Source organism: Callospermophilus lateralis, chromosome 11 (assembly GCF_048772815.1).
Source record: "Callospermophilus lateralis isolate mCalLat2 chromosome 11, mCalLat2.hap1, whole genome shotgun sequence".
Taxonomy (NCBI): Eukaryota; Metazoa; Chordata; class Mammalia; order Rodentia; family Sciuridae; genus Callospermophilus; species Callospermophilus lateralis.
In genome coordinates, this window is record NC_135315.1 from 10815057 (window position 1) to 10836220 (window position 21164).

A 21164-nucleotide genomic window follows, 5' to 3' on the forward strand; every position below is an offset into this window, starting at 1 on the left:
TTCCATGAAAGGATGATATTAAAAGCACTTAACAACTAGTATGGCAAACATACCAGCTGCAAACAACTGGTATCAGCATATTGATGCTTTCTGGCTAAGTGTCACCCGTGGCTCCATGATTTATTAGAGGTTTGAAAACATAGTTAATGTACTAAGGCACCCATCTATAAGTAAGTTATATGAAAGATTTAAATACCTTGTCACTTATTTTCTCATTTTTTTTTCCTTCAGACAGCATTGGCTTGTATTGCAATCACTGAAATAACTTTCTTTATGGGATACACAGTTACAGCTATTTTTCATTATACCTTTTGCATAGCTGTTCCAATCTATCCGCTTCTAGGTTGCCTGATATCTTTCATAAAGGTAAGTAAGTCTGTTAGATATTTTAATAAAATTTTAATTAAAATATTTTAATATTTTAATTCTATAAATATATATTGCCTAATCTTTGGAATCTTAGCTTTTGTACTGAAAATAGCAGGATACATCAAATTTACTGCTACTATTTGATTAAGTTATTAATGCAGCAATTTGAAATGAAGTATGAAATCTTTAAGCATGTCTAAATATAAATTGTCAGAGGAGAAAGACTGTGCCCATTACATGTTCTTTGATGCTCAAAATAATGTACATAATTTGAAGTAAGATGTGGTTTCAATCAGTATTTGTTTTTAAGAGTTTTTCAAGGATTAAATAGCATATTATACTAGAAAGGGATGAGAGAAAATGAAGTGTTAATTTCCAAAAACACATTAGTTTTATTAAGTCTAAATAATTGAAAGAATTTTCCATTTATTAGAAAAAATATTATGAATTATTGACTTAGAATTGCTGTTGATTCTATACACTACTACCCTCTTTTAAGTTTAATATGTTTAATTTATATCTACTCTCAGAAATATTTGGGGTCAAGGAAGAGTTTAAGTATAGAGCATAGCCTATGAATATGAAAAGCTAACTTATTTGTAGAGAATAAAGATTTGATGAACAAAATGTTTTTTTAATTTTAATTCAAATATTACATGTGCAGAATATACATTTAAAAATTTTTTTGTCTTAGGTTTCTTGGAAGAATTTACAAAAAAATGAAAATACTGACAATCCATGGGACAGGCTTTTAGTGGCTGTTATAATGGTAAGAAATAACAAAAGTGTTTCTGTGTGTCAGCTTGTTACCCTAACAATGGTGTGGTTGTCTGGTTTTAACTGTTTTTTTTTTTGTTTTGTTGTGTACTAGAGATTTTAACCCAGGGGCACTTTACCACTGAGCTACATCCCCAGCCCTTTTTGGTTTCTATTTTGATACAGGGTCTCACTAAGTTGCTAAGTTGCTGAGGCTGGCCCTAAACTTGGCGTTCCTCCTGTCTTAACCTCCAGAGCTGCTGGTTTATGGGCATATTGGGTTATAGGCATATGCTACTGTGCCCAGCATAAAACCCGAATTTTAGAAATCCATTTTCTCAGTATTATGTAATTTCCATCTCTGTAAATTAACTATGTTTAGTTTTTATCCTGTTGCATAAACAAGGTGCACAGGAAGCCAAATGTGGGGCGTTCTGGAGATAAAACTCAGGGGTACTCGACCACTGAGCCACATCCCCAGTCCTACTTTTATATTTAGAGACACAGTCTCACTGAATTGCTTAGTACCTTGTGACCCTCCTGCCAAGACACTCAAGCCACTGGGATTACAGGCATGTGTCACTGAGCCTGGGCTTTTTTTTTTCTTTTTTCTGGGGTTGGTGTTGTTAAGGAACCTGATGCATGTGGTCTTGGTTCTGTTGGCAAAGGAAAAAAGAAAGAATGACTTCATCAGATTCAATCCTGAGCTGTTCATGTTCTTCTTTTAGCCTTATCTGCAGTGTGTACTATGGATTTTCCTCTTACAGTACTATGAAAAAAAGCATGGAGGGAGATCAATAAGAAAGGATCCCTTTTTCAGGTCAGTTAATTTTTGTATTTAAGTTTTTAACATTTCTACTAAGTTTATGGAATTATGCAGCCATCACCATTTACATAATTTTGAAACAGTTCCAGTATTAGTACTCCCAAAACAATCTTTAGGCCCATTGAGGGATTAACAAATGCTTTCCTGTCCGTCCTCTCATGCCTCTAGCCCTAGGTAATCACTAAGCTACTTTCTGTCTCTGTGAGGTGTGCCTGTTGCAAACTTTTTATATAACAGGAATTATATAATATTTAGTCTATTTTGGTCTGGCTTCTTTCACTCAGCGTATTTTTCTTTTTTTTAATTTTCTATACTTATTTTTGCAAAATTAACATTAATATATACATTTAGAATTGATGCATATGTTCTTCCCATTGTGCTTACTGCATGCCAAGTATTTTAAATATTTATATAGTACATTTTAAAACATTTTTAAGAAAAGAAATAATGAAATGAATTTTGAAAAACTTAAGCCAAAAAAGACCAATGATTTTCTTAAGTACATTAAATGTATTAACTTTCATATTTATTTACTTTTCACCATAGTGGGCACTCTATTTTAATGTTGGAAAATTCTGACTTACCAGAAAGCACCTTTATTAAATTGTTAGGATTTAGATAATAAATTAGTATTGAGTATACAGTTTTACACTTAGCATAATGTTTGGAGGGTTACTTCTGAATTTTTTCTCTCATAGCCAGAAATCTTTCATCTTCAGGTATTGACCTCCCATTCACTCCTTAACTTCTTACAATCTGATTTTCTCCCTTACCTCTTCACTGATTTATATTTTTTTAATTTCCAGTAAGGCAACTAATGGTTTTATTATTGTCTTGTCTGGTCAGCCTAACTTATTTGTCTTATTTAATATTGTTGACTCCCCCTGCCTCATATTTTTCTGTTTTCCACGTTGGTATCATCTTTTTGCCTCTTCTCTTCCTGTTCAGAATTTCCTTTGTAAGTACTTCCTCTGTCTACCCACAAGAGTGATGTTTCTGTGGGTTCTGACTTCAGCCTTTATCTCCTCTTTCTGGATGATTTCACTTTATACCTAAGTTCTAAGTTCTTTGAGGGAATGGTTCATGTTTTTTTATCTCCTTGTGGAGAATACCTGACAGATACTAGTCATAAATAATAATGTTGAAAAGATAAATGAATTGATGTAGATAATATTATTTAAATGCCAGCCATTGATGAAAAATATGCTTTTATTTTTTAAATTTATTTTTTAAAATATTTAAAAAAATTTTTTTAAGTATACTTGTAATTCCAGCTTTCAGAAATAATCTGAGATTTCATGTTAGTGTTCTTTAAAAAAAATCTTTTCTCAATGTACTGCCAAAATTTCTTAGTATCTTAATTATTTGAAAATTTACTATATTTATATTCTTAGGACCCTTTCAATAAAGTTCAAAACTAGGAAGTTTCCAGAACCACCAATCAATGAAGATGAAGATGAAGATGTCAAGGCTGAGAGACTAAAGGTCAAAGAGCTGATGAGTTGCCAGTGTTGTGAGGAGGTAATTTAGACTTTATGCCTAAGTCATATTTAATGTGAAATGTAAGTTACCAATGCATAAAATTTAATCTGAAAAATAATTTTCTTTGAATATGTATCAGTCTGAAAAAAGTTTTTCATGGAAAAAGTATTTTTGTCAACTAACTTTTGAATAAGCCATGATTTCAGTCATGAGTGGAAGTTTACTTGAATACTACTCATAATGCATACTTATTAGCAATTTATTCTTATAATATAGGCATAAGGGATAGTGCAGCCTGTCATGAAATGAAATGACACATATCTGTTTTATAACTCGTTTTTTGAATCCTGTTTTTGTTATATAGAAACCAGCCATTATGGTCAGCAATTTATATAAAGAATATGATGACAAGAAAGATTTTCTTCATTCAAGAAAAGTAAAGAAAGTGGCAGCTAAATATGTTTCTTTTTCTGTGAAAAAAGGTTGGTATTAAATTACTTTTGTATAAATATCTTTTCCAGAAGAGTAATTTCCATTTCATTTCATTTGAATATGATGATTATTTTTCTTTCAATTCCTGTAGGAGAGATCTTGGGATTGTTGGGTCCAAATGGTGCAGGAAAAAGTACAATTATTAATATTCTGGTTGGTGATATTGAACCAACTTCAGGCCAGGTATGTATCAATGGTGTGGAATTTGTCAAGTAGGATTTTTATTTTTAATTAAGATAATTAATGACAAATTGGGATTTTGATGAAATTGGTGAACATTTTCATACATAGATGCAGATATGCATATATAGTATTTCTACTTTTATGATTTTTACATGCATGAGTGATTTATCTACTTAATGGAAGATAGTTTTATTAATTTCAGGAGATAGGGAGCTAGTCTTGGCTCTGCCATTGATTAGTCTTTGATTGTTAGCAAGTCACTCACCACTTGGTAGAAACTTCACAATACTCTCCTGCTCCTATTTCCTGTTTCTTCCCCACTTGCTGACTTCACACCAGCTCCAGTAAGTAATTCATTGCTTTCCTGGAAAAAACCAGGTACACTCTTTTAAAATATACCTTTATTTTATTTATTTTTATGTGATGCTGAGGATTGAACCCAATGCCTCATGAGTGCTAGGCAAGCACTTTACCACTGAGCCACAACCCTAGTCCCCAGGTATACTCTTTTCTTTGGGTTTTTACCAGAGCTGTTCCTGTGTTGGCTATACCTTATCTCCCACAAATTCGAACAGCTGAATTCACTTTAGCTCAAATATTACCTTCTGATGCAGCCCCCTGGTTATTCTAGTTAAAATTGTGCCTTACTTTCCTACCTGGCTATTCACTGTAATCACCTTTCTGTCCTCGTCACTAACCTTCATCTTGGTTAGGTATGTATGTCCTTCCATCATCAAAAAGCAATAAAATTGGATTTGATCCTCAACACAACATAAAAATAAATAAACAAAATTAAGATTAAAAAAAGCAATAAAATTCTAACCTTATATTATTTTGGTCATAGGAAGGGATTTGAAATAATCAACTTACTTCCCTCACAATAGATACTGACTGAAAAATACTTCCTAATGATTGGTTTGTATTTCTGTAGGTATTTCTAGGAGATTATACTTCAGACACAACTGAAGATGATGACTCCGTTAAGTATTTGGGTTACTGTCCTCAGATAAACCCACTGTGGCCAGATATTACATTACAAGAACATTTTGAAATTTATGGAGCTGTGAAAGGAATGAGTGCAAGTGACATGAAAGAAATAATAAATCGGTAAAATGTCCTTAGGTTTCTTTTGTTACTTGGGGAGATTTATATTTTACATTTTAAAAATTCCTTAACAAGCATTTCTGTGAATCATTGTTTTCACAGAAAATGATAAATACTTGTTCATGTTTTCTTTACAAAATTGTGTTAGCTATGAAAATAAAAGGCTCTTTTCCTAATAGAATGAATGTACCTCTGAATGTCATGAAACATTTTCATTTAAAGTGAATCATTTTATCAAGATATTAATTTGTTTAAAATGATATAAGTTGAAGATTTTTGTTCTTACATAATTATACTAAGCTCCAACTGAGTTAACTGTTTTAGAGAAAGCAATGTCTGATCACAGACAATTTACATTTATTTATTCATATCTTGGTACACTCATTTGATGTTGTTCACTTTTCAGAATAACAAATGCCCTTGATTTAAAAGAACATCTTCAAAAAACTATAAAGAAACTACCTGCGGGAATCAAGCGAAAGGTACTTGGATGAAGCAATAGATATATCTATTGATAGTTTAATGCTCATGGCTGTCTTGATAAAATTCCTCACAGTAAAGCCTTAACAGTCTATCTCCTCTTTTTTTCCTTTCATCTAGTTATGTTTTGCTCTAAGTATGCTGGGGAATCCTCTGATTACTCTGCTAGATGAACCATCCACAGGTATGGATCCTAAAGCCAAACAGCATATGTGGTGAGTACCACTCAAACAACTCTTGAGACACACTGTACTGCCTGATGCTGGAAGAAAAAAAGCAGTTTATTTTACTGTAACTTTTAGTTATAATAGTAGTTATGTGTATATCTTGATTTAAAATCCTATGTAAATAATAAAATAGCTAAATATTTAGATTTCCAGAGATCACCTTATTCTTTTAAAATTTTATCTAATTTTTTGTGAAGTATACTATATTATATATAAATAGAGTATATATAGCATATGTATTTTATATATGTTATATATGACATATGTACTATATATAATATATATGTTCCAGAATGGAAATAAGCATATGAGTAATTATTAAAATAAACTATTCTGCTATTTGAATAGTTTGTAGAAAGGTTTTTCCTAATCATGTAACATTATCACTCCGATAATCGATTGTCTTAAACTTATGTTGTAACTCTGCCTGGTCATTTAAAGTACTAATTAGTTGAATAATTCTCTGAACCTTGATTTCCATATTGATAAAATATAAGTTGGATTTTATGGTTACTTTTCTTAAAACATGAAAAAGCATCAATCTTTTTTTTTAATTTTTTTTTTAAATTTATTTTATTTTTTAGTTGCAGATGGACACAATATCTTTATTTTATTTATTTATTTTTAAAGAGAGAGAGAGAGGAGAGAGAGAGAGAGAGAGAGAGTTTTTTAATATTTATTTTTTTTTTAGTTTTCGGCGGACACAACATCTTTGTATGTGGAGCTGAGGATCGAACCCGGGCTGCACGCTTGCCAGGCGAGCGCGCTACCGCTTGAGCCACATCCCCAGCCCCATCAATCTTTATAATTAATTGTTTTTTAAACTTTTATCCCACATGAACATTTGAAATCATGAAATTTCTCTTCATCTGATTAGCTTTCAAAATGAAGAGAAAATAAATTCAAATACATCATAGTTGGGCAGAAAATAATAGCGATAGCAATTGATATTCAGTAAGTTTTAATTAACCAAAGTAACCAAATAGTTAAATTAAAATACCCATTATTTTCATTAAAAGATATTCCTCTTTGTATTTTATTTAACAGGCGAGCAATTCGAACTGCATTTAAAAACAAAAAGCGGGCTGCAATTCTGACCACTCATTACATGGAGGAGGCAGAAGCTGTCTGTGACCGAGTGGCTATTATGGTGTCTGGGCAGTTAAGGTACATGTTTACACAGTAGGCCTTTCGGGAAAGGAGAGTTGGGTGGTGGGTTTTGAAAGTCATTCTTTCAAAAACATATAGTCAGATACATTAGTTTAAATGTTAAAAAAATGTTTCTTTGTTTGAAATTTTGAATCAGTTTTCTATAGAATTAGTTGGAAATGTTATCTTCCTTCAGATATGACTAGCTACTTGCATTTGGAATTGGCTTAATTATTCAGTAGCTTCAAATGTTATTTTCAGGTTACGATATTTGTTATTTTAACAAATTGTTAGGCATTATATTGTATTATAACACAGTATAAAATAAATGAGTCAATGCTTAAATAAATAATTAAATAAGTAACTGTGGGTAGAGAAGAAAATTTTACTTTTGGAATGATTCCAAACAATATATGTAGATATTAACCCCTTGCAAAAGGGGAGCTTAATATTCCCCTATCTCATACCCAAGTTTAGGCTGGATTTAGCTAGTCTCTTCTAAAAAATAAAATGTGGAAAGGGAAAAATAGTAACTTTACAGTTAAGAAACTTGACATATACCTTAACTAAAGCAATATTGTGTAGATATCACATACCCCCTGATGTGATGTGATGTGATGTGAAGGGCACTTCAATAGTGTGCTATTATGTCCCAAATGCCACATTCTAATCTAATCATGAGAAAATTATCAGGCAATTCAAACTGAAGGACATGCTAACAAAAAACATCTAACTAGTACTTGTCAAAACCATCTAAATCATGAAAAAGAAGGTAAGAATAAGAAATTGCCACTGACCATTAGAGATTAAGGAGACATGACAGTTTAGTGCATTGTGGAACAGAATCCCATAAATAAAACAGACAGGAGTGGAAAACTGGTAAAAATCCAAATGAAATCTGGAGTTCAGTTTTTATGCTAGTGTAATAATATGATTTCTTGATTTTGACAAATGTACCATGGGAAATAACATGAAAATATCAGGGGAGCTGAAACTGGATAAAGGATAAGGGGATGCTGTATTTATCATCTTTGCCATTTTCTTTTTTTATTTTTATTTTTATTTATTTTTTTTAAGCATCAGAAATTTATTGGTTGCTCAAAACATTACATTGATCTTGACACATCATATATCATACATTTGTTTCAAATGGGGTATGAATTCTTATTATTCCCCCGTGTACAGATTGCAGAATCACGTTGATTATACAGCCACGTTTATACATACTGCCAAACAAGTGTCTGCTGTATTCTGCTGCCCTTCCTATCCCCTTCCTATTCCCCCTCCCCTCCCCTCCCCTTCCCTCCCTTCTCCTCCCCTTCCCTCCTCTTTCCTCCCCTCCCCTCCCTCTACCCCAACTACCATAACTCATTTCTCTCACTCTCTCTTATTTTTATATTTATTTTTTTCCTCCCCTTTGCCTCACATCCTCTTATATGTATTTTTGTATAACAATGTGGGTGTCCTTCCCTTTTCCGTGTAATTCCCCCTCTCTCTCCCATTCCCTCCCACCTCTTGTCCCTGTTAGATAGTAACCTTCTTCTCATGCTCTTCCTCCCTGCTCTGTTTTGAGTCACCCCCCTTATATCAAAGAAGACATTCGGCATTTGTTTAGGGATTGGCTAACTTCACTTAGCATAATCTGCTCTAATGCCATCCATTTCCCTGCAAATGCCATGATTTTGTTGTTTTTTATTGCTGAGTAATATTGTGTAAATATGCCACATTTTTTTAATCCATTCATCTGTTGAAGGGCATCTAGGTTGGTTCCACAATCTAGCTATTGTGAATTGTGCTGCTATGAACATTGATGACGCTGAATCCCTGTAGTATGCTCTTTTTAGGTCTTTTGGGAATAGTCCAAGAAGGGGAATAGCTGGGTCGAATGGTGGTTCCATTCCCAACTTTCTGAGGAATCTCCATACTGATTTCCAAATTGTTCGCACCAGTTTGCAGTAACAACCAGCAATGCACCAGTGTACCCTTTTCCCTACATCCTCACCAGCACTGGTTGTTGTTTGACTTCATAATTGCTGCCTTTCTTACTGGGATGAGATGGTACCTTAGGGTGGTTTTAATTTGCATTTCTCTGATTGCTAGCAATAGTGAGCATTTTTTCATGTATTTGCTGATTGATTGTATATCCTCCTCTGAGAAGTGTCTGTTCAAATCCTTGGCCCATTTGTTGATTGGGTTGTTTGTTTTCTTATTGTTCAATTTTTTGAGTTCTTTGTATACTCTGGAGATTAGGGCTCTATCTGAGGTGTGAGGGGTAAAAATTTGTTCCCAGGATATAGGCTTCCTATTTACCTCTCTTATTGTTTCTCTTGCTGAGAAAAAACTCTTTAGTTTGAGTAAGTCCCATTTGTTGATTCTTGATTTTAACTCTTGAGCTACAGGTGTCCTATTAAGGAATTTGGGGCCCGCCCCCATGAGGTGGAGATTAGAGCCAACTTTTTCTTCAATTAGACACAGAGTTTCTTGTTTGATTCCTAGCTCCTTAATCCATTTTGAGTTAACTTTTGTGCAGAAAAAGCATTTGACAAAGTACAGCATCCCTTTATGTTCAAAAAACTAGAAAAATTAGGGATAACAGTAACTTATCTCAACATTGTAAAAGCTATCTATGCTAAGCTTCAGGCAAACATCATTTTAAACGGTGAAAAATTGAAGGCATTCCCTCTAAAATCTGGAACAAGACAGGGATGCCCTCTCTCACCACTTCTATTCAACATAGTTCTTGAAATACTGGTCGGAGCAATTAGACGAAAGAAATTAAAGGCATAAAGATAGGAAAAGAGGAACTTAAATTAGCACTGTTTGCGTATGACATAATCCTATACCTAGCAGACCCAAAAGGTTCTACACAGAAACTTATAGAGCTAGTAAATGAATTCATCAAAGTGGCAGGATATAAAATCAACACGCATAAATCAAAGGCATTCCTATATATCAGTGACAAATCCACTGAAATGGAAATGAAGACAACCACCCTATTCACAATATCCTCAAAAAAATGAAGTACTTGGCAATCAACCTAACAAAAGAGGTGAAGGACCTATACAATGAAAACTACAGAACCCTAAAGAGAGAAATAGAAGAAGACCTTAGAAGATGGAAAGATATACCTTGTTCATGGATAGGCCGAACCAACATCATTAAAATGGTGATATTACCAAAAGTACTCTACAGGTTTAATGCAATGCCAATCAAAATCCCAAATGGTATTTCTCGAAGAAATAGAAAAGGCAATCATGAAATTCATTGGAAAAATAGGAGACCCAGAATAGCAAAAGCAATCCTAAGCAGGAAGAGTGAATCAGGTGGTATAGCAATACCAGATTTTAAACTATACTACAGAGCAATAGTAACAAAAACAGCATAGTACTGGTACCAAAATAGGTGGGTAGACCAATGGTACAGAATAGAGGACACAGAAATCAATCCACAAAATTACAACTACCTTATATTAGACAAAGGTGATAAAAGCATGCAGTGGAGAAAGGATAGCATCTTCAACAAATGGTGCTGGGAGAACTGGAAAGCCATTTGCATCTTTGCCATTTTCATTTCCTGTAAATGTAAAAGTACTCCAGCGTAATTTTATTCAAAAAAAAAAAAAAGTATAAAGATTTAAGTGAGCAATCATTCTTTGAAATTGTCAAGCCATTTTTTCCCCTGTTCTTTCTTTTAAAAATTACTTTAGATGTATTGGAACAGTACAACATTTAAAGAGTAAATTTGGAAAAGGCTACTTTTTGGAAATTAAATTAAAGGACTGGATAGAAAATCTAGAAATAGACCGCCTTCACAGAGAAATTCAGTATATTTTTCCAAATGCAAGCCGCCAGGAAAGGTAAAATATTTTTAACTTAGTTATATTTTATTATAGTGCAATAATCATAAAAGATTATATTAAGGATTAGCAAAAAAATCTTTAGTCATTGATTATATCTGTATCTCACATTAATACTTCTGTATTATCACCAATACTGGGCTAATAAAATCTGATGGAATTTTATGTCTGTTCAGTGTAATGTCTTTCAATATTTAATAGTACTTAAAATTTTTAAAGTTCTTACTTGGTAGTAATAATAATTATTTTACTATGGATGGAGTTCTTTTATCATTTCAAAAAATTTTTATCCAAATAAATTTCAAATAAACTTATTAGAGTTTAATTCTGAATATAAAAAATGTTTAAACTTGAGCATTAGAGCATAGTTGTAGTAATTTTTAAATTTTTCTGCGTTTTATCTTTGTTTTCAGTTTTTCTTCTATTCTGGCTTATAAAATTCCCAAGGAAGATGTTCAGTCTCTTTCACAATCTTTTTCTAAGCTGGAAGAAGGTAAGTAGTATTCTAAAATTTTGTAAGGTAGTTCTCAAATTATGAAAGAATTTTATTTAAAATGTTCAGAACTGGAGGCAACTTATTGTTGAAACTATGGCAAATAAGAACATAATCTTTTATTCATGTAATGTAAGATATAGATAAATATAAATGCTTTAGGGATTTTGTAGAACAACTATCACAATGTAAAATTTTAGAATTGTCAGTGGACACCAAACAGCATAGTTTAGTATATCACATCTGTATAAATGATCAGCTAGCTTATCTCTCAGTGGTTTTGTCCAGCATCCAGCAGCATTGTATTTCTTGAATCCTTACTTCCTACTCTAGTGGTAGCAGCAAATGACAGGAGAATTCATGGTGCAAGAGGGTGGGCATTCTTCTAAGTTTTAAAGAAGGTTATTGAAAGAATCTGGATTCTTAGAAAACAAAACAAACAAACAAACAAAAGTATATTTTTAAACTTTTTTTTTCCTTTGGAGGTACTTGGTATTGAATTTGTGCATTTAAAAAATAAGTGAAAGTACAAAAATATGTGCTGGTGGCAGTTAAGAGAGGTTAAAAAAGTAACCTGAACTACTTAGGAAGAATTAAAGAATCCAATATGATAGCAGACATGGCATTGTATTAGATTGCAAAAGCATCTGAAATAAATATAGAATATCTTCTGGAGCCAGGCGTGGTGGCACATGCCTATAATCCCAACAGCTTGGGTGGCTGAAGCAGGAGGATTTCGAATTCAAAGCCATGCTCAGCAACTTAGTGAGGCCCTAAACAACTCAGTGAGACCCTGTCTCAAAATAAAATATTTTTAAAAAGGACTGGGGACATGGCTCAGTTTTTAAATGCCCCTGAGCTTAATCCTTGGTACAAAAAAAAAAAATTCTTAATATTCAGAATCTAGTCCCAGAAGCAAAGAACAGGTTACAGTGGAGTTGGGGAAAGGGAGATAGCAGATATTACAAGAAAGGAATAAAGACGAAGGAAGGGGATACAGGAGGGAAGGAGGAGATTAGAAAAGGTGAAATAAGACAAGAAATAAACATTAAGTTCTTAAGGTTGTAGAGGAATTGGCATCTGAAGAGAAAGGAAGACTGAAAGGAAAGAAACAGATTTTGGCATCTTCAATTTTAAATGAGTTGTTTACATGAGTTTTTAAAATAGATTGTTAGCTATCTTACTAGTGATTGCCATTTTATCCTTTTAAAATACTGATAATTAAAATCCTATTTTTATATTTTAATAGCTAAACAGACTTTTGCCATTGAGGAATATAGCTTTTCTCAAGCAACATTGGAACAGGTACTTTAAAGTTAATTTAAAAAAAAAATTTAAAGTACAAAGTATCTAATAGCAATTATTGAGGTTTAGATTGAAGAAAGAGATACTGTGATATTATAAAATCATTGTAGAATAATCTTAAACTTTGTATAGTTATAAGGAACTTTATAATTATTTGCTTATTGTTTTCAATTTTTTCAAAATTTTAATTTGCACATCATATTTGTATACCTTTTTGGGGAACAGTGTGATATTTTGATACATGTATATAACATGGAATGGTTAAATCAAGCTAATTTCCATTTGCTTATTTTGAATAGCTCAATTTTTTTCTGTTTGGTAAAGAAAGGTGTTTCATATTAAAATATCTTAAATTATTTAAATATTTATAATTATTTTTATGACAGTGCTACTTAACATATTAATCAACAGTTTATTAATCCTTTGAACAAGCATTCATCTTTGCATGTAATTAATGGAGATAACTTATTTTGTTTAAATAGTATTAATATCAATAAGTCTCTTTCGATACTGATTAATATAATTAGATGTGGCCTTATATCATTTCTCATTTTGTTAAAAGGTCTTGGAGCTGTGTGGTACTTCATTCATTTATTTCGTTTCATTCAGGTTTTTGTAGAACTCACCAAAGAACAAGAGGAAGAAGATAATAGCTGTGGAACTTTAAACAGCACACTTTGGTGGGAAAGAACACAGGAAGACAGAGTAGTATTTTGAATCTGTATTGCTCAGTCTGTTTGCTGAACTTATTTGTTCTTCACTTCATCTAACTCTGCCAATAAAACTTTATTATTTGAATGGCAACTAGAGAAATGTGAAGGCATTGGGATTTTCCTGCGCTCCTTAATTGAAATGCTGTGGTTGTTGTTTTGCTTTATTTTAAATAAAATTAATATGTAATTAAGTCAACTTGCATGTTTGTATCTGAAGAATTTTGAACTGTAGTTTGTATGTTATATTTCTCACTTGCAAGAAGAGATTCTAAAGAAATAGTGATAGAATAACTATTTTGACTAGCTGTGTTTATTTTTAAAGGTCATACCATCTAATTACATAGCTATGTAATGTCCCATTCTAAATTTAAAAAAATGAATATAAAACTAATATATATATATAAGGCAATGTGAAAGCTTCTTGCTTCTCCTTTTCAGTTTCTAAAAGAAGCTTTCAGTGGAGGTTGGTATCCATAAAAGCTTGGGTAAACCCTAGAAAGCCTCACTGTAGAAATGGAGGGAAGTGGTGTCTATCCACTAGGTGGCAGTCATCAATCATAAAAAAGGAAAGGAGACTTTATTTCAACTGGCAATTTTAGACACAGGTAATAGAAAAAAGTTGGTATTTAAATTATTATTATTATTATTATTATTATTTGCTCTTTCAAAGATGTTTTATTTATAATTAAAGGATGACTATGGCTAGAGTCTAATTATAATAATCTGCTTTTTGTTTTTTTTAAACTCTATGGCTAGAATGACAGACACCCCTAGAGGTGAAAGAATTAACCCATACCTTCTTCCCAACATCTAATGGAAGATATAATTTTTTATTGTCTTTCTTGCAAAAAGCACATTTGTTGTTATTTTGTAGTGCTAGGGATTGAACCTAGGGCCTCACATATACTAGGCAAATGCTATCATTGATACATCCCTCGTCCCTAATTTTATTCTTGGGTATTCTTATTTGTTGGATAACCATTTCTATTGGTAAACTATGTTTTGAACCTCTCTCTCTTTACAGAGTTTTAAGTAGAACAATGTATAGATGTATGTAGTAACTCAAAATCAGTTTGAAACATGGTGGAATATAAATAAACTCCTTTAGGGGTTAAATTAAGGATTAGAAGTTGAGTGTACATAATTCTTTCAGTAAGAACCAGAAATTTACTCTATGACACAGTTGAAGTAAGGGTAATATGATCTTAGAAATACTTATATAACCCATACTTATATAACATATGGACTATAGATATTATAGATATAAAATAGTTTAAATACTAGTAGTTGGCATTAGATTCCAACTACATGTGTGAAAATATGAGCTTTGCAAAACAAATATATTTGGAGTGTGATTAATGCATTACAGAGACTTAAAGAAAACAACAGAAAGATTTGGTACTGATTTACTTTAAATAGCCAAATCCTATAATGAAGTATTATTAATTCTTTAATGTAGGTAAGAGTTGGTGAACTTTTAGCTCTTTTATGTAATAAGACGTCTGTAATTTTAGGCTCTAGCAACTGATTTAAAATAGTGTTCCTTTTTTAGTATAAGGTACATGATTGATACTTTCTTCTATTGCTTTGGCAGTTGCTGTACATAATCCTACAAATATCTATTTGACCAGCTATCTCAGAGATCCTCTAACTAATCTAACTGAGCCATCTTACAAGCTTCTGCTTAGATTTTATAACCCACAGCTAAGTTGTTCTTGTAAGATTTAGTTGGTAGTAGGTTGCCTCCTGCTACCAAACTATAGTTTTGGATTATTTACCTGAGAATCTCACTTTTATATCTGGCTAATGACTACACAATGCATACGATCAAGATACATTTGAAAGAAAATCTTTACATTTGTAGATAAAATAGCATGTTGCATTTTCTAAGCAAGTCATTGCTAAATGGTGCCATAAATTTAAAGAGAAACTTTCTATTATTTAATACTCATGTAAGTACTCAGAGGCCTTTCTTATGGGATGTGATTTTGTAACTATGTGTAGTGTTGAACTTTTACATTCAATATAAGAAACAAAATTACATATCATTTTCTGAGGCAGTCAGTGGAAAAGGTAGTTTTGGTTTAATAACCTGACTACCTTAAAAAAAAAGTGTTATTTTAAAATAGAGCATGACTAACAGAACATTAACTACTTTTTCACAGAGTTGGTCACTTTAACTTTATGCTTGTGACCCTGCAATCAATGCAAAGTAAAATTTTTTTCTTGGCAAATGAAAATTGATATTATGCTAACCATAGTCTTCTCTATTGTGTTCATTTACTATTACTGTATATGAAAAACTGCTCCCGAGACATTAGAATTAACTTTATTACTATTATTTTAATTTAAAATTTTTTTTTTTTAGTTTTTATGTAGTCAGAGGGAATATATCTTGGTCAAAATTAAATTATTTGTAGCAATGTTCCTTTGTTCATAGTAACAATCTCTGATGCAGTAGATATTTAACTAAACTAATTATTTGGAAAGAAAGGATAAGTGAGCTGGGAAAAAAAGGAGAGTCAAGTAACAACTGTACAATTCATAGTTTTATCCATGTATGTATTTTTTAAATGTCTTTAACTGATTTCAAAACTTTTTTGCATCAATACAAGTAAGTCAATAAATACATTTGTTAAGTAGAAGATGGAAAATATAGTATAACCTGCCTATTTTCCATCCATGATCAGCTTCTAAAAGTGGAGGAAAGGCTGAGCTTTACAGAGTGGTCACTGAGAAGGCAGACCTCTGCCTGGAGCCCTAAGGAGCCCAACACTTGGTAGCAAAGAGAAGCACTATGAATATCATTTACCTTTCACTTTGCAGGCTTTTTATTTATTTTCTTTCCAGCTCATTTTTAGCAAAAGGCTGTAGGTTTTCTCAAATAGTTTTTGTTTCTTTTAAAATCAAGGAATATTATCTTAAGTTAATATTTTGGTTTTCATCATTAAACATTTTGAGAGTAATTTAATTCAATGAACATTTTTAGCACCTATGTTTCTAGCAATGGTTCTTCCAATAGAGGGGTGACTATCAATTTTCACCCTGTGAGATCTTGTGGTAATCTAGTAGGAAAATGGATCCTTATATAACTAGCAGTGATATGCCAAATGCTTTGCTAATAGTACTAACAATGTTTTGTAGGAGCACAATTCTTACACTAAGGGTGCTTTTTGTTTTTATTCTTATTCTGTTGGTCACTCAACATTTTATTCTGATTATGCTTCAGATTTGTTAAAATATCATCCTGTATTCTCATGTAACATATAAATAGGCATTAAGTTTTTGAAAACTAGAAATGCTTATTCTTAAAATATTTTGAATATTGCTAACATGAACTTTTCATTTTCTGTTTTGAAGTAGCATCACATAAAATGAGAGTTTATCTCAGGTGAATTATTTTTATATCAGCTATTCTTATAAGGTAAAAGTTTACTTATTTTTTTTATTTATTATATGTAATTCTCAATGCTGTCCTTTAAGAAAAGTGAAATGCTTATATTATTAATAAGCTTTAAGAAGCTGAAAATATAAGTCACACTCTTCATTTTGTGTATTGAAATGAATTCTTTGTTATTCAGAATTGATAAGTGAATGAAAGGATCATATTAAAATTAAAGTAAAAACCCTGGCACTTAAATTGTTAGTTATTTTTTAAGTATTAAGGGGAGTTTTCAAGTAGGAACATTGAGGTAATTATGTTTTTTTTTAAGTTGGAATTTTTTTATTAGTGCATTATATACTTATACAAAATACTGAGGTTTATTTTTACATTCATGGAATATAATTTACTCCACTTCAGTCCTAAGTACTTTTCTTTCCCTCCCTTCCTTCTCATGTTCCCCTTTTTTTACTCTACTGGTCTTCTTTCTATATCTATGTGTATTTTTTAATTGGTGCTTAAAGATTTACATAAAGGTGAAATGCACTATAGTATATTCATATATGTACATAGCATAATTTGGTCACTTAGCATGATGGTATCCAATTCCATCCATTTACCTGCAAATAACATAATTTCATTTTTCATTAATCTTGAGTAAAACTCTATTATGTAAATGTATACCACATTTTCTTTATCACTTTATTGGTTAATGGGCCCCTGGGCTGGTTTTAACTCACATTCAGACTTTAAACATAAATTAGGTTTATTTATTGATATTTTTATCTCAACTATTTTGTACAGATATAAAGGAATCATTCATTTACACTTTATAACATTTAACATACTAAGTTATTCCCAATTATTTAACACTATGTACAAATTGATCTATTTTCTTAGAATTTTAAAAATAAATTTGATTGTTTTAAACATTTAGGCAATATTTTATTTTTATTTATTTATATATATATATTTTAAAGTTTTACTGAAACTTTTATTTTATTTTTTTTATTGGTTGTTCAAAACATTACAAAGCTCTTGACATATCTTAAATTTAAAGAATAGATTTTCTTCCCAGGCACCTAAACAACTCCTGCAAATTAATAAACTGCTTTTTTTTTTAAGGAAATTGCATATCCCAATATAAACTGCTTTTTAAAATAAGCATATCAAGCTCTCAAATTGTAAGCATCTCAAAACTAGACAACATATATAGAACTATCTAATTGCAAGACTTGCTAGCACAGTTGCATAAAGGATTCTTGCATTAATAAAATATCAGTATAATATTTTCTTTCTTCATACCTACAGTGTACCTTCCTAGAGTACACATGCTAATAAAAAGTCTATGAGTTACCACAGTTTTCTCCTTGTTAATAACTGGAAACCAAAATATGGATGCTAATTAGGTAGCTTAAATAATGTGGCACTGATCAAGGCCTGTCTGTAAATTCAGTGCTCACACAGATGTAGAGCCTGGGTCCCTTTCCAGGACTGACCTGACAGCTGTTGAGGTAGTGCTGTTTTTAGGTTCAGACTTTGGTTTTTGAAATTTCAATATATCTTAATTCAGTCCAGTTCAGGTTTTTGTAACCCACTATTTTACCTTAACAGAGGGAATCACTTCATTCCATTGTTATATTTCTCAAAACTCATGATAATAGGACTTTCTGACTTCTCTGTTCTGACCACAGCATTATCTTCTTAAATACTAGCTAAATGAATCCCTCACCTGGGTTGCAATTTTACTTCCCTTTCTATTTTATAATTCTTTCTTTGAAATTTACTTTTCAGTAGCACATATAACATTTTTACCTGTTTATGTACAGTGTGACAATTTATAATTTATTCTTTCAGTGACTGGGATTCAAACCGGGGCCTTGTACATGCTAAGCATACACCCTACTGCTGAACTATATACTTGAAACATCTTTAACCACGATATTACGGTCATTTCACTGACAGAATGATACCATTATTGTTTTGGATGATCTTATCTAATTGTTATGTATTAATATATTTTTGTCATATAGTTGGAAGAAAAGTTATTGAGTACTACTTATTTTGCTTATATAATGATGAGTAATTTCTTTGGCCCAATTATACTACTTATATTTTTATGTAATTATTTTAAAGGTGATTTTTTTTGTCATTTTCTGTTTACTGCATTTAAAAACTCACATAAATATATGTATACTTAAGTTTATAATTGAACAAGATTAAAGTTATTCTTACTCAGGCTTTACAAATTGGTGGGAAACCCTAACTCTAGTGTTAGCACTCTTAATTTTTAAAGATATTATTTTTTTATGCTTTAATTTTTTAATAAGTAGGTAATACATGTGGCACAGTTGAAAATTTGAAAGTTTTCAAGAATAAAAACTAAGTCATCCTGACCTGCTAGGGTAAGAATAAACTACCTGCAAAGCCCAAATGGTCTTTAAACATGAAAATGCAGGTTTTATTTAGCTGGTAAAAGAAATACAACCTAAAATGTGTGACTGTGGGTACTGAATACACTAGCTTTAGAATTTATCTTCCCCAAATTAAGGCACTAGTTAGTGCTTGAAGGCCATGCACAACAGCCTTTAATCATCAGAACCAAATTCTTTTCATTGTCGTTCATGTGTTCTTAGATGTTATATTCTGTGCCTGATATACATCAAGCACTGTTCTAAGCACCAGGGACTGTACATTATTCAAAAATGTTGTACAAAAAATTTTGCTCTGAGTTTTTATTATAGCAAAGTGAAACAAACTACCTACCTAGATAGAATATATGTTGTGTTAGATGGTGAAATAAAAAGGCACATCAAGACTCTTAGAGTCAGGTTGGGTGTTGCAGGTGAGAGCAACCTGGTCTCATGTGAGAGCACACAGGAAAGCAGAATTATAGGCAGAGGGAACAACAGGTACAAAGGCCATGAGGCAAAGTATGTGCATATCTGAGAACAAATGGGACTAGTGAGATGAGCCAACTCATGAAGGGGGAAGCTAATAGAAGAAGGGTCAGAGAGAGATAGCAGAGAGGCCCTATGGACCTGTTATGAACTATGAGTGAGGTCAGAGGTCATTGGAGGACTCTGAATAAATGTGTGACGTCATTTGCCATATCTGAACAGGAAAACTTTACTGCTGGGTTGAAAATAAACAAGATTTGAAGGGGCGGAAGAAGGGAGATCCCTTGGGAGGCTACTACATTTGATTTGGCAAGAGATGCTAAGTTGAGTCAGGGATGGTGGTACAAAGTGGTTGGATTCTGGATGTTCTGAGGGCAGAGATTTTAGGGCAGTGGGATGTGGGAGAAGGATCAAGGACTGCAAGGTTTTGTGGGTTTTTTGTTTTGTTTTTATCCCATGAGCTACAAAAAAAAAAAAATAGAATTATCAGCAATTATTTTCTCAAGTAGATTATCAAGTAGATGAAGAAGACGTTGACATATAGTTTGAGGAAGTCAGGAAAGGATCAGGAATCCAGTTTGAGACTTGTTAAATTTGAGACGTTCACCCAAGTGGTGGTGTCTAGTGGTCAAAAGAAAGAAACCTCAGAAGCAATGGTACCTCTGAGTCCACTCAAAAGCTGAGAGTCAACAAGTGTTAAGCAGTGGATTAAAATGCAAAAAGGTCCTGATAGCAAGACACAGCTAACACTAACTGACAGACACTGCCAAAAGGTAGGGGTCCTGAGCCCAAGTAAGGAAGTCTTGAGAACAGATCTGGGACCTAGTGGATCAAAACATTAGCTACTGAAGGACTGAACATAAGGAAGTTGTAAGGTACACTGAGCTGGTTGATTTCCTTGAAAGTCCTGGTGAGGAATAGAAAGACAACTTTGAAGAGAACCAACCCTGAAGGGTTGGTAATGTAAGAAAATAATACAGGCAACCAGAAGTTCATAGTACCATAGAGTCAGAAAATGGATCATCAAGTTCTCTGACCTGTTTACTAAAGAATGTTTATTTCAGTGTACCATCAGAAGAGAGCTCTAGTTTGGAAACTGCATTAACTGCTTGAAACCCTCTGCTTCCTGTACCAGGTCCATAGAATGGTCTGTTTCTGGCTATAATGGATGCTGTAAAGAATCATCTATATTGTCTTCATGAATAAAGAGCATTTTTCTTCAGCTACAGAAGGGTGCTATCAGAAAATAGTGTTCTGCTTTCAGTTCTCTAGGGCAGTCTTAAGTATCTCATGTAAGATCTACTCCAGAATCTGCTTCTACATCCCTTTCTGGCCATTAGGAATAATGTGCCACTCAGAAGCTACGGGACCTAGGCACATCTACCCAGGGTAGCTTGGAGAATGTTCACAGGACTGGATTCTGAGGATGTTTGATAAGGTGCTGCAG

At 32.4% G+C, this 21164-nt stretch overlaps 1 protein-coding gene across 5 annotated transcripts in view; it reads left to right on the plus strand.

Annotated features, from left to right (window-relative positions):
• Abca5 (ATP binding cassette subfamily A member 5) overlaps nucleotides 1-13631 on the plus strand; it is a 72716-nt gene extending 59085 nt beyond the window's left edge. For 4 of the 5 annotated variants that reach the window (XM_076869265.2, XM_076869267.2, XM_076869266.2 and 1 more), the window contains 14 exons: nucleotides 232-366; nucleotides 1064-1138; nucleotides 1854-1945; nucleotides 3346-3472; nucleotides 3798-3915; nucleotides 4017-4108; nucleotides 5040-5215; nucleotides 5619-5694; nucleotides 5813-5907; nucleotides 6967-7086; nucleotides 10775-10924; nucleotides 11338-11417; nucleotides 12667-12722; nucleotides 13332-13631. In XM_076869265.2, the coding sequence (XP_076725380.1) occupies nucleotides 232-366; nucleotides 1064-1138; nucleotides 1854-1945; nucleotides 3346-3472; nucleotides 3798-3915; nucleotides 4017-4108; nucleotides 5040-5215; nucleotides 5619-5694; nucleotides 5813-5907; nucleotides 6967-7086; nucleotides 10775-10924; nucleotides 11338-11417; nucleotides 12667-12722; nucleotides 13332-13439 (1500 nt within the window). In that variant the 3' untranslated portion in view covers nucleotides 13440-13631. Of the gene's footprint in view, nucleotides 1-231; nucleotides 367-1063; nucleotides 1139-1853; nucleotides 1946-3345; nucleotides 3473-3797; nucleotides 3916-4016; nucleotides 4109-5039; nucleotides 5216-5618; nucleotides 5695-5812; nucleotides 5908-6966; nucleotides 7087-10774; nucleotides 10925-11337; nucleotides 11418-12666; nucleotides 12723-13331 lie in introns of those variants that run through there. The other variant, XR_013092635.2, reaches the window with a different exon arrangement.
• The last annotated feature ends 7533 nt before the right edge of the window (nucleotides 13632-21164 follow it).